Genomic DNA, 13,615 nt, shown 5'->3' with positions numbered 1-13,615 from the left:
AAAAAAAAAAAAAAAAGCCACCCAACTGACAAGAAACCAACCTCTTGGTAAATCTATCTATTTTTCCACAGGAATTTCTCAACACACAGGTACCTAATTCTTAATTGCCTTGAGTCTTCCATTAATTAAAATACACACACATGAATATTCTAAGTTGGCTTTAACTAAGGAAAAATATAAAACATATCTTAATGACTGAAAATGTTAATCCTATGTACAGGAAAGGAAAAGGGCTTTGTTGTTGTTGTTGTTGTTGTTTTTAGACAAAATGTCCCTCTGTCATTCAGAGTGGAGTGCAATGGTACAATCTTGGCTACCTGCAACGTCCGCCTCCTGGGCTCAACCGATCCTCCTTTCCTGGAACTCCAGATGTATGCCACCAAGCCCAGCCAATTTTTATTTATATTTTTTGTAGAGACGTGGTTTTGCCGTGTTGCTCAGGCTGATCTTGAACTCCTGGGCTCAAGCGATCCGCCCACCACAGCCTCCCAAAGTTCTGGGAATACAGGAGTGAGCTACAGCGCTGAGCCCAAGAAAAGCATTGTTTGCTTTTGAGCAGCTTTTGTTCATCATCTCGTCATCATTGGAGACTCTCATCATGGCTTGAAAATTTCACGCTGCCATTGATATTTGTTCAGATATTGTCATTTGTTAGTCATATCTGTATACTTCACAGGATACATAAATACTGAGTACAATTATACTTTATGCCTAAGTACAATAGATGTACACCTAAAAGCTGTTTCTAAATCAAACCTTTTAAATGCACTGAACTAACTACTTATTTAATGAAAATCTATATGAAATGGGGTTATAAAAGTGAAGAATCTTTTTGTGAATCAGTCACTCTCAGTTGGTTTAGTAGGTTCAGATGTTTGTACAGACACCTTTTTTTAAGTGAAACATGGCATTTTTCTTTTAGAATTTACAGGTGCTTGAAAGTTGTTGGCCAGTATTTTGTAGCTTATAACATCTATCAACGTTCACCTACACAGATGAAAAAGTAAACAAAATGTACATACATCATTGAATCTTAGAATTGGAAGAGACTTTTGAGAGACGAAGATTCCAACTTCCACTGACAGCAGGAATATTGCCTTAGAGAGCTCCATTTGATATATGACTCAGATTCTCAAACTCAACATGTCTATAAATGAACTTGTTGTGCTCCTCCTCACCTCCACAAAACAAAACAAACAAAAAACAGCTGCTCCTCTTCTGATTTTCCCTGTCTCGTGAATATCACCATCCAAGCCTAGAAATCTAAGAGATCTTTCATCTACATGTTTTTATCACCTCAACCACTGGTGGCTTCCAGAACATTCTGTTTTATTTCACTTACATAGCTGTATCTCCAGCTAACTCTTCCTTCTCCTTGAGGGTATCAACTATTTTATATTTTCATTCACAGCACAAGTTTGTGCTTCACACAAACTGTGTTCAATAATTGTTAATGAAGTATCACTTAAACTAGGAGTAAGAAGGGGCCTAGCATTCATTGAGCATCTCCTGTATTCTGAGCACTATGTTAAGCACTTTACACATTATTTCACTAATTCTTTCAGGAAACTTGTGAGGAAGTTACTATTACTGTGTCCACCTTACAGTTAGGAAACTGGGGCTTAGAGTCATTAAATAAATTAACCAAGAATATACATACCCAGAGCACAGGTCAGTGTAATGCCAACGCCTGTGCTCTTTCCCTACACCTTTATTTCAATCAACTCACCTCCTTCACTGAGGTTTATCTTGGCTATTTACAAGATGGTTTTTAAACAGCATGTTTCTACTTCTATTTTTATCTCTCTCTGTCTCTCTGACTTTCTCTGAATCTGCCTATTTCATTCTGAGTCCCTTCCAGAATCATATCTCTGTCTTCTAGGCCCATCTCCACCTCACACTGCACTTCTATTACTATGTCTTCTAGAACTCTATGCCTGCATTCCTCAATGTCTGTGTTGGAAGCTACCTGGGTTGGTCAGAAGTATTGCTGAAAGCCATGTCTATGTGTGTTGAAACCTATGTAAAAACAATTGGAGTACCACAGCTTTCCTAAGGCTTAAGAGGGTGCCACATAAATTGTCCTGTACATAGGAAAAGCTCCTAAATTTTGCTTGGAAATCTAAAATTTGTTTCCAAGTCAGTGTGACACTTGAACCTCACCATGAAATTAAGCTTGGGAAAGCATACTATGGGTCAGGATTGCTTTGGGTAAGGTCAAAATAGGATTTATTAACTGGGGACTTCTGAACTTCCTAGAACTGTTTGCAGAATGTGGTTTGTATGTCATATATGCATTTTTCCTGGGGAGAGGATTGCCCATAGCTTTCAAAAAGATTTTCAAGAGTCTTTGCAAAGAAAAAAAGCCAATCATTGTAACTCTAAAATAAACTCCTACATTATTTCAAGCCTCTGTAAAGAATATTATAAAATAGTACTGCTCTTGCTTATTTCAGCTTTTTCTTATACTGTTTCAAATGTTTGATTTCTTGATTATCATATATTAACTGTTTTAGCCAATTTTCGGGAACTGAATACTTTTATCAACTTCTTCAGACATGTTCAATCATCTTTCATTTATGAGGCTTTCTTTTTCTGGGTACTCCTAATATTTTAGAATCCTTTCAATTATCCCCAATTTTCCCTACCTTTCTGGTTATCTAAGAACCTTAACAATACCCTTTATGTGCATTGTCTCATTTACTTTTCACAACAACTCTCTAAAAGGTAGCTACTATCATTATTTAAAAAAAAAAAAAAAAAAAAAGTAGGCTGGGTGCTGTGGCTCACGCCTATAATCCCAGTACTTTGAGGGCCGAGGCAGGCGGATCACAAGGTCAGGAGATCGAGACCATCCTGGCCAACATGGTGAAACCCCATTTCTACTGAAATACAAAAAATTAGCAGGGTGTAGTGGCATGCGCCTGTAGTCCCAGCTATTCGGAAGGCTGAGGCAAGGGAATCCCTTGGACCCAGGAGGCGGAGGTTGCTTGAGCCGAGATCGTGTCATTGCACTCCAGCCGGGCGACAGAGCGAGGCTCCATCTCAAAAAACAAAAAAAAAAATAATTAATTAATTAAAAAAAAATAACTTGTCCAAGGTCACACTTGTTTCTAAGTGGCTAAACTAAGAGTCAAACTTAGGACAAAACTTTAAAAATAAACCTATATATATCTATGGTCAACTGATTTTCAACAAGGGTTCCAAGACCATTCGATGAAGAAAGAATACTCTTTTCAACAAATGGTGCTTGGACAACTGAATATCCACATGCAAAAGGATGAAGCTGGAGTTCTACCTCATATCATTTATAAAAATTAACTCACAACAGATCAATGATCTAAATGTAAGAGCTGAAACTATAAAACTCTTGGAAGGAAAGACAGGCATAAATCTTTGTGAACTTAGGTTAGGCAGGCAACAGTTTCTCAGATGACATCAAAAGCATAAGCAACCAAAGAAAATATACACAAATAGTACTTCATCGAAATTTAAAATTTGAGTGCTGCAAATAGCACCATCAATGAAGTAAAAAGACAGCCCACAGAGTAGGCGAAAATATTTGCAAATCATATTACTATATCTGATATAGGTCTAGTCTCTAGAAATGTACTCTTACAACTCAACAATAAAAAAGGTAAGTAACTCAATTTAAAAGTGGGCAAAGGATTTCAATAGATTTTTTCCAAAGAAGATATACAAATGGCCAATAATCAAATGAAAAGGTGCTCAACATAATTAGCCAGTAGGAAGATGCAAATCAAAATCATATTGAGATACTACTTCACACTAAGAAGGCTATAATATAATAAAACAAAACAAACAAAAAGTGGAAAACAGCACATGTTAGCCAGGATTTGGAGAAGTTAGACCCCTCATACCTTGTGGGTGGAAATAAAAAAATGGTGCAGCTGCTTTTGGGAAATAGTTCGACAGTTCCTCAAAAGGCTAAATGTAGAGTTACCATACAATTCCACTCCTAGGTATATACCCAAAAGAATGGAAAATGTGTTCACTCAAAAACTTGTACACAAATGTTCATAGCAGCAGTCTTTATAGTAGCCAAAAGGGAAAAGCCCAAATGTCCATCAACTGATGAAATGATAAACACAATGGAATATTATTTGGCTATGAAAAGGGAATGAAGTTCTGATACATACTTCAACATGGATGATCTTTGAAAACAGTAAGTAAAAGAAGCCAGTCACAGAAGGCTCCTTTTGTGTATGATTCCTTTTTTATGAAATATCCAGAATAGGCAAATCCATAGGAACAGAAAGTGGATTAACAGTTGCCAGGAGCAGGGCAGGGGAGGATGGGGGATGAGGAGTGATTGCTAACAAATATGGAGTTTCTTTTTGGGATGATGAAAAGGTTCTAAAATTAGGTAGTGATGATGGTTGCACAACTTTCTGAAGATACCAAAAATCACTGAATTGTATACTTTAAAATAGTGAATATTATGGCATGTGAATTACATCTCAATTTTTTAAAGAAGAGATTCAATCCCACGTCTGTCTGATTCGAGGGTGCAAACTGTAAATCATTATACTATACTACCAGCTGTGTGATTACGTAGTATTTATAAGCTCTATTGGATTGCTTGTTCCTTTCAATTGTTTTTCTAGGTCAATGATTCCCTGTCTAGGTTTTGCAATACCCTGGGATATCTCTAGTGATCAATGAGTGTCACAAAATTCTCAGCTCCCAATTTTTATTCACTTTAAAAAGTATATAAGTGACTCCTGAAAACATTTGACTCCTATTATCATGAAATACTTTTAGCAGGAGGAAGTGGCATGACAAAAATTAAACAATGGTAAACTGTTGCAATTTCAAAAAGTTTGTGAATCACTAATCTATACAAGGTTAGAGAGTATGCTAAGGATGAAGACAGGATGTGAATCTGATAGGGTGCGACTCAATGACAGGTAATCTTGAAAGTTTTTACGATTTGTCATAAAAATGCATTGATGAAATGCCTGAGAGGGCAGAACCAATTGCCATATTAAGAAACAAATGTGCACATACACACACCCTGATTAGTTCCTTTCCAAACCATTTAGTTACTGCCATATATAGTCAGATATGTATGTTTAATTGTTTCTGTATGGCTTTTCTTTACCTTGTACCTTACTACAGGGTGAAACCTCTGAAAAAAGAAGTCGATGAGCATCAACTAGAAGAAGGTATCAATGGGCTGTGTAACTGGGTAGAAATACAAAAGGAGTTTTGATGAAGGTGATTAAGATAAAAAATAATGGGTCTGGCATGGTGACTCACATCTTTAGTCCCAGCACTTTGGGAGGCAGAGGCAGGCAGATTGCTCAAGCCTAGGAATTTGAGACTAGCCTGGGCAACATGGCAAGACCCCATATCTACAAAATATACAAAAATTAGCAGGGTGTGGTGGCGTGCGCCCATAGTCCCAACTACTTGATAGGCTGAGGTGGGAAGATCACTTGAGCCCAGCAGGTCGAAGCTGCAGTGAGCCATATTTGTGCCACTGTGTTCCATCCTGGGTGACAGAGTGAGACTTTGTCTCAAAATAAACAAAAATAAAAAATAAGTTTAAAAAATAAAATTTTTTAAAAAGATAAAAATAATGCATCCTACGCTTATGAAATAAAAGACTGATTTCAGTATTGCTCTCCAAATCTAGCCTTTAGCTAACTCTGATCAAGAGAGAAGTTGTGATCTGTACTTTGCATAATTCTATTATTTCAAATGTTACTTGAGCATAATTAAATGCCCACTTAATTAACAATTATTATTCCATCTAGTTTTTTTCTTCCAAGTCTGCAAAGCATGAATCTGAGCTCTCACTATCTTCCTGAGGAGTTATAGTATCCCCTTCACAGAAAATCCATGAGTGTGAAACCAAGCCTGATCTCTGGGCTGTAGATTGAGAATTGAGCTGAGCTGTAGGGTTTTTTTAAATTAATATAAAATAAACATTCTTCAGGATATTAAAATTAATATCCCATGAGTTCTTCCTTAAAGTATTAGAAACTGTCTCCCTACCTTCGGGGAATGAGCAAATGAGTCCTGGCCTAGTCTGATGTTTCCTCAACTGTAAAATGTTCAAGCTAAACTAGAATCACCAGATGATCTCTTTAAGATGCTTTCTAGCTCTGATATCCTATTATTATAGAGCTCTTGCTATCTGTTACCACATAAAAGACACCTCGGATAATTGTAAAATAGCTCCTAAAAACACAACTTTTATTTATTAGTGTGACTAGGAAGGCTAACAAGTGATGGACATCATAGCCACAGGAGCTGGAAATAAACAAAATGCATTACCAAGGTGCTTAAAGTACAGTAGTTTTGTCTGCTGTACCTCAAAAAAGATATAATGGATGTTCCAGAGGACAACTAAAGGGAAGGAGAGTCCCATGAGAATATAAACTAATGAGAACATATTTGGGGACTGAAAAAGAAACCAAAATCCAAATCCCAGAACACCATGATTAGAAAAGAACTCCTTGAAGCTCAAAGCAGATCATTTTGGAACACAAAAGGCAGCCAATGCATCGAATTCACGCTCTATAGGATAAGAACTGAAAATAGAAACCTAGACAAAAGAGGCTAGGTGGCCAGTAATAATAATCAATAATAGTCACCTTACGTTTGTATATCATTTTACACTTTTCAAATTATTTCAAAGCCATTATCTCATTTGACCCTCATAATAGAGCCTGGTTGTAGTCCTGGATCTAAACCAAATTAGCTGAGCAATCCTAGGTACATTTAAACTCTTTGGGTCACAGTTTTTTCATCTATCAAATGAAAAATACCTGCCATGCCCATCTCACGGGCTATTGTGAGGATCAGATGAGGATAAAATAAAAGTATTAGTTTACTTTACAAATACAGGTATTCTCATCATACATTCATAGATTGTAGATACAAAGCAAATTATTTTAAAAAACCAAAAATGTTTGGAAATTCATCCCAAACACATGGTTGACATAATGGCAGACAATCACACTCCTTCACAAGACTTCTGGAAGATCATGGGACTGATCATGAGCATATTTGTTATGCTCATGTCTTCCCTTTTAAACTGGGATCCCCACCCCTCTCCAAGTGAAGGGCTATCTCTCTTCTTTTCTCTTAAGCTTTCATCCTGCACAGGGGTAACTCAGAACTGGAAACTGATTACCGACCGGCAGACAGCACCAGAGCCAGTTCCTGTCTAATAGGTTATTAAAGCCTACTTAATACTTTATAGTACATGGAATTAATGTATGTTATTTTCAATAATTAGTTTTTAAATCCAAATGTTGAGTGTTTTATACAAAATAGTCATCATATAAACATTAAAATGAGTATCAAAATAGCAGAACTAGAAATCCTAGATCTGCTACAAACACAAAAGGTTAATCCAAGTAACCAACAAACAGATTTGCCAAGGTAACACATGAAAATTGACAGGAATCCTAAATACAATTCATGATACCTTTATCTTAATGCAGATTACACTGGCAGTTGCAGGGTTGAGGAACAAATGGAGAACAAACTTAATTTACCCATGACTGCTGGTACAACTTTCCATCTCCTCTAGGATTGCTTTTCCTAACCTCTGTTACCTAACGAAATATTTGTAAGTTTTTAAATGTTCAGTGGTTCACCTGGACAGGCAGTCATGTGCACAATAAAACTGGCAATATATGTATGTAGGACATGCTATTGAATGTTAGGCTGAGAGGATCCCAAGTTCAGGTCAGAAACAAGGGACAGAGAACAGAGGCCTATTTGAAATCAAGCTTCTACTTCCCTGGGAACCACATGGATCCTAGCAACACTGAACAAAGGGCTATAGACAAAGTGATCAAGGATCTGGACCGTAAACCATTTTTCTATCTCTGTGTTGTATATATTAAGACACTTCACTGTCATGAATTAGTATTGTCTGCCATGCCCATACGTTATGCTCCTATCCAGGCAAATTGCAAATACTGGGATTTCATGTTTCAGGATGATTTCAGATTTTATGATGGGTTTGTTATCAGATTGTCTGGTCTCTGTAAGACGATGATCCAGAGACTGAGGATGCTGTTCATCAACCAGCGGAGTCTGACCTACGGGAAAGAAGCTGAGACAATGCCCAAGGTCAGGGAGCCAGAGCTCTGCAGGGAGACCAGAACCTAAGTAGGATAACACTTACAAATGATACTTTGCCAACCCACTTAGGCTGAACCAGCATCCTAGAGTGTATTCAGGTGAATCCCACAAGGAAAAGGAAATAATGGGATACTGGCACATTACTCAAAATCCTTCTGCCACCCACACTTTAAACATCTTATACTATCTAGTATTCTTAGTAATTTATAGAATTTCTAAAAGAAAACTGAGCATCTGGGAGATTCATCATCAAAAGGATTATATCTGCCTATGGTCATAAAGAAGGGGAAGACAGAAAGAGAGAAACAAATAGAAACAGCCACAGACTATCTAAGCCCACAGAAAACTCTTAGCAGAGTTTTAATACATGAAAGTGGAGAAAGGAACATATTTAATATATTGATCCACGGATGAGAAGGTAAATAAAAAGTAGATTAGCCATCTGCACAAGAAGGTAATTACAGCTGGAATTTCTTGTCTCAACACCACTCATCTGATCTTCTCACTTGCTAGTATGACCCAATACACTGGTTGAGAAACACTTGTCTAGTCTCTTCTGTACACTGCTTAGTGATGAACACAATATTTTTTGAGAGACCTGAAGTACAGATGTTAGTGCAACACCATCTTGGTACCAAAATTTCATTCATCAAAATGTAAATAATTTTGAATTATCCAACACTGTTGTATATCCAGTATCAACATGTTACATCTCATATTTTGATGATGCAATGTTCTAAGTCAAGACACCCAGCTTAATGAGTAAGGAGTGCTTCATGAACACAGAGCTTCATTCTCACCTTTGTGCCAAAGAGAGGACAAAAACTTAATGCTAAATGGAAATGGAGCACCCCCTGGCCTCTACTAGCAGCCAAGCCCCATGGCCCAACAGCAAGGATATTACCAAGATTCATGAAGATTGAATAACAGACACACATAAGACCAAGCAGGTACTTCCAAGAGCAGCCATTTGAGACATATTCTATGCCCACAGCTCTGTCTTTACCCTTTTAAGAGCTCTATGTACCTGTTCAAAAAGACAGAGCTTGAGTTCTACGGGATAGAATGAGAAGACAACATTCTTTACTCTTCTCCAAGCCAATGAGGTTTGCTGAGTGATGAAGACAGACATACTCCTTGTGTAGTTCCCTTGTCAATTAATGTGGTGTCAGCAGATTTTATGGGAGGAAGGATGAAGGAATGGACAGGCTTACTACTCAGAGCAATATTTGGATGCAATTGTGAGACTCCACTGGCACTACTTTAGGATCTGCAAGTTGAAGCAAGTTGCCCTGCTCTTAGGTAAGGGATTAACTAAATCAATTTTATCTAAATCAATTTGCACCGTTCAGATGATATGTTCATAAAGCAACCAAGTCACTCTGATTTACAGGAGTACTTCCCAGAGGTGGCCTTGCAAGGTACAACATGCCAGATGAGAATTCTAGTAGTCATGAAAACAAATAAGAGGGACACGACCACCCTTTCATGTCCCTAGCCTCTACCCATGTCCTGCACAGCCCCTCCCTGACCTAATCCTGGAGCTGCAAGTATGGAGTTTGGCCTGGAACAAGCAGGAGGCCAAAATACTGGGCTAAATCTGGGGCCTCAGCCCAATCAGCAGAGGTCCTCTGCACATTATAGGTGCTTAATATTGTTGACTCTGCTACTAGGTGATAATTATGCTTACATAGCCATGCCCCAAATTATTTATGCCACTTTTCATTAGACACTAACAAACTGCCCTCATATAGGCTAAAAATGGGTGAGGTTATGTCTTCAAATTAGTCTGACTCAGATTGTTAGGTTAGAGTGCATTAGATATGATTGAAGCCCCCACTTAAATGATCATTATTACTCTGTATGCCTAGTTGTATGTATGTTTTCATTCAGTTGAACATGTATTGGAGACAAAACAGATTTAGGACCTAAGTACAATGATAAGATTTGACTCTGGGGGTGGGAGGCTAATAATACTAAAGTAAGATTTTCAGTAAGCTAAGATTCCTACTTACACCCAGTCAGTCCACTAACTCAGTAAAAGGTAAAGGAAGTGCTTTCTTTGAAAAGTATAATGTTGGCCGGCTGTGGTGGTTCACACCTGTAATCCCAACACTTGGCTTTGGCAGGTGGATCCCTTAAGCTCAGGAGTTTGAGACCAGACTGGGAAACATGGTGAATCCTGTCTCTACAAAAAATTCAAAAATTAGCTAGGTGTGATGGTGTATGCCTATAGTTCCAGCTACTAGGGAAGCTGAGATGGGAGGATTGCTTGAGCCAGAGAAGTCAAGACTGCAGCAAGCCATGATCACGCCACTGCACTCCAGCCTGGGCGACAGAGCGAGACTTCATCTCAAAGGGGAAAAAAAATTATAATGCTGAGGGTTTACAGAACCCTTTCATCTTCAAAGGACCAAGTCAAGATGAACAATACCCAGTACACAATATTATAGCTTTTACACAAGTGCACCAACTATGAAAGAAAAGTCATAGGAATGTCCTAAAGCCATAAGCCAATGTAACATCAGATTTGGGATGAACTCTGATCTTCTTGACTCCTGGACCTGTGTTTTAACCACTGCATTAGCTATTCTTGCATTGCCTTAAAGAAATACCTGAAACTGGGTAATTTATAAATAAAAGAGGTAAGCTGGGCATTGTGGCTCTTGCCTATAATCCCAGCACTTGGTGAGGCCCTCAGATCGCTTCACCTCAGGAGCTCGAGACCAGCCTGAGCAACATGTCAAAACCTCATCTCTACAAAAAATACAAAAATTAGCTGGGTGTGGTGGCATGCACCTGTGGTCCCAACTACTCAAGATGCTGAGATAGAAGGATTGCTTAAGCCCGAGAGGTGGAGGCTGCAGTGAGCTGTGAATGTGACACTGCACTCCAACCTGGGTAACAAAGCAAGACCCTTTCTCAAAAAAAATAAAAAAATAAAAACAGAAGAGAAAAAAAAGAAAAGAGGTTTAATTGGGTCACAGTTCTGCAGGCTGTACAGGAAGTGTGATGCCAGCATCTGCTTCTGAGGAGGACTCAGGAAGCTTACAATCATGGAGGGAGGCGAATGGGGAGCAGGAGATTCTCACATGGTGTGAGCAGAAGCAGGGGAGAAAGAGAGCTGGGGGGAAGTGCCACACGCTTTTAAACGACCAGATCTCAGCAGGGGAGGGGGAAGCTAACCATCTGGGGTAGAATGAAACCACTCCCCAAACAGAAGAAAAGTAGGGGAGGAGAACTCCCTATTCAGCAACTCCCTTCTATTGGAATATTGCCAGAGAACTGATTAGAGTACTGGGACAGAGCAGAATGGGGTTAAAGGCAGCCCTTCTGGCCCAAGTTGAGAATCAGAGGGATCAACCCACACACGGTACTTCTCTATTTAGTTTCCAATATATTCCTTTATAAGGGCTCATCCTCAGAGACACACAACCATCACCATCTATCCGCCCCACACTCAGAAATCCTCAAAAGGCAAAGTGGTTGAAGAAGTAAGATGCAGCATGGCTGGGAGGCTGGGAGTGCACAGGTTGATGGGGAAAGGCTGGGGTCCAAGGCGCTCTGGTGGGGGATTTCCGTAGTCATGTAAGTGTTGTGACATAGGAAGGTGAGTGATCATGAAAACGATAGGCGACCGTGGAAGAGAGAGAGAAAGTAAAGAGTAAAACGACTCCAGGATTTCAATTTCCTGCTCTAAGAAGCAACACTTCTGAAAAATAATGTGCAACACACGAAGTGCTAAGTAACCTAAACCTTATCATCACCAGTAATATTTCTGTAAATCTACTCCGCCGTTATTTACTTAATTCTTACAAGGCAGGAATGGAAAATCCCCACTCTCCCTGGTTGCGTCGCAGTCTGTCCTGTGGACATATGTAAGTTTTCCCTCTCCCCCACAGAGCTGGTTTCACAGCTAGGCCAGAAATAAGGAACCATCCAGACGGAGACTCGAGGATCGCTCCCCTGGCAGAAAAGGGATTAAGTTTCACCGGGCCTCCCCGCCGGCAGGGCGTCCGCAGCCACGCCGGCTGCTGCGACAGCACCGCCCGGCAGACGGCCGGCCAAGGGGCGACGCCGGGGACGAAGAGGCTGCCGGCTGCGGGAGCGTGGGAAGGCGGCCGTGCCCTTTCCCAGACTCGCGCCCAGGCGCCGGAGGATTCGCTCGACTGCCCGCGCCCGGCCCGGCCCGGCTGCGCAGAGGCCTCGGCCGCCCCCGCCCCGCACCCCGGAGTGCAAACTCCGTCCCAGGAGGGCAGTGGCAGGAACCCGGGCCTCAACAGCATGACTGGGAGCCGGAGCTGATCTGGGGCCCCCATCGCCGTCTCGAGTCTCGCGGGCTCCATCACCCTGCCCCGCCGAGCCCGAGAGCCCTCGGCCAACGCCGGGCCCCGGCGGCACCTGAAAAGCGGCCGGAGCCAGGGCCGAGCCCTGCGAGGGCCACGACGCTCGACCTCCAGGGCCGCGGCGAGGGGGCGCGTTTTACCCATAGCGTTCCCAGGTGCCAGCCATCTCCTCTGCTCGCTCGAGGGCTCTGGGCGCTCGTCTGCCTCCGCAGCGGGCTAGCTCGGGCTCCGGCGCGAGCTCCAGGGCCCCGGTCGCCGCCGCTGCCGCCGCCACCACTCTAGGCCGCCGCCCGCCTTCGCTGCAGCTGCCGCTACCGTCGCCGACGCCGCGCAGCAGCCGGGATCCGCCAGCCCGCGCGCCCCGCAGGGGATAGCACGGCGGCCGCGATGCTACCGCGGCTGGGTCTCCCGAGCTAAACTTAAGAGTTTTCGCCCCTCAGTCCAGGGGCAGCACCATGACACCACGGCAGCACCACACTGTCATTTCCGCCGCCGCAGAGGAAAAAAAAAGGCAATCCCTTCCAAAAGGGAGGCGGAGTGGGGCAAACGGGGTTGGGGCTGACACCCCAAGGGAGCACTGGGAAGGGCCCAAGAAGAAGGGGCGCTCGGACACCTTCCCAGGCTCACCTTCCGCCGCCCCGCCACTCCCAGCTCCCCAGCCCTTCCTCTGGAGGCACGTTTACATGTCTTCTCCCCTGGCAGGAGTGACCGGAGAAACCTGAGCAAGCAAAGGCAGCCGGTGGGTGGGGCTCGGGTTACTACTGTACCTACCAGCTGATTCCAGCAGCCTTTTCTCCAGCGCCCTGTCATCTTGAAGGAAGACACAGAGAGAGAGACCCGGGAGGGTGTGTGTGTATGTGTGTGTATGTGTGTTGTGTGTGTGTGTGTGTGTGAGAGAGAGAGTGACAGAGCGACAGAGAGAGCAGAATGTGTGTGAAATGCAGAAGGAAGACTATGGCTAAACTCTTCTCCCACTCCCCATTCCCCCTGTCCCCCAGCCCCACAAACCCCAGGTTAGAACAAGGAAGAGGCCTTTGCAACCGGTAATAAGAAGAGAGGGCCCGGGTCCACCGCACAGATCCTCCCCATGAAGCTGCTCTATGCAAAGTTAACTACAGAGTAAAACAAAAATAGTGGAG

At 42.0% G+C, this 13,615-nt stretch overlaps 1 protein-coding gene across 1 annotated transcript in view; it reads right to left on the bottom strand.

The window, feature by feature from the left end:
* Positions 1 to 13,013, bottom strand: part of MID2 (midline 2) — a 104,735-nt gene extending 91,722 nt beyond the window's left edge. The window contains exon 1 of the mRNA XM_017859351.1: positions 12,617 to 13,013. Within this exon, the coding sequence (XP_017714840.1) occupies positions 12,617 to 12,620 (4 nt within the window). The 5' untranslated portion in view covers positions 12,621 to 13,013. The remainder of the gene's footprint in view (positions 1 to 12,616) is intronic.
* Positions 13,014 to 13,615: the final 602 nt, after the last annotated feature.

Source organism: Rhinopithecus bieti, unplaced genomic scaffold (genome assembly GCF_001698545.2).
Source record: "Rhinopithecus bieti isolate Rb0 unplaced genomic scaffold, ASM169854v2 scaffold_50805, whole genome shotgun sequence".
Taxonomy (NCBI): Eukaryota; Metazoa; Chordata; class Mammalia; order Primates; family Cercopithecidae; genus Rhinopithecus; species Rhinopithecus bieti.
The sequence above is the reverse complement of the archived record's forward strand: the minus strand, read 5'-3'. Positions and strand labels throughout refer to the sequence as shown.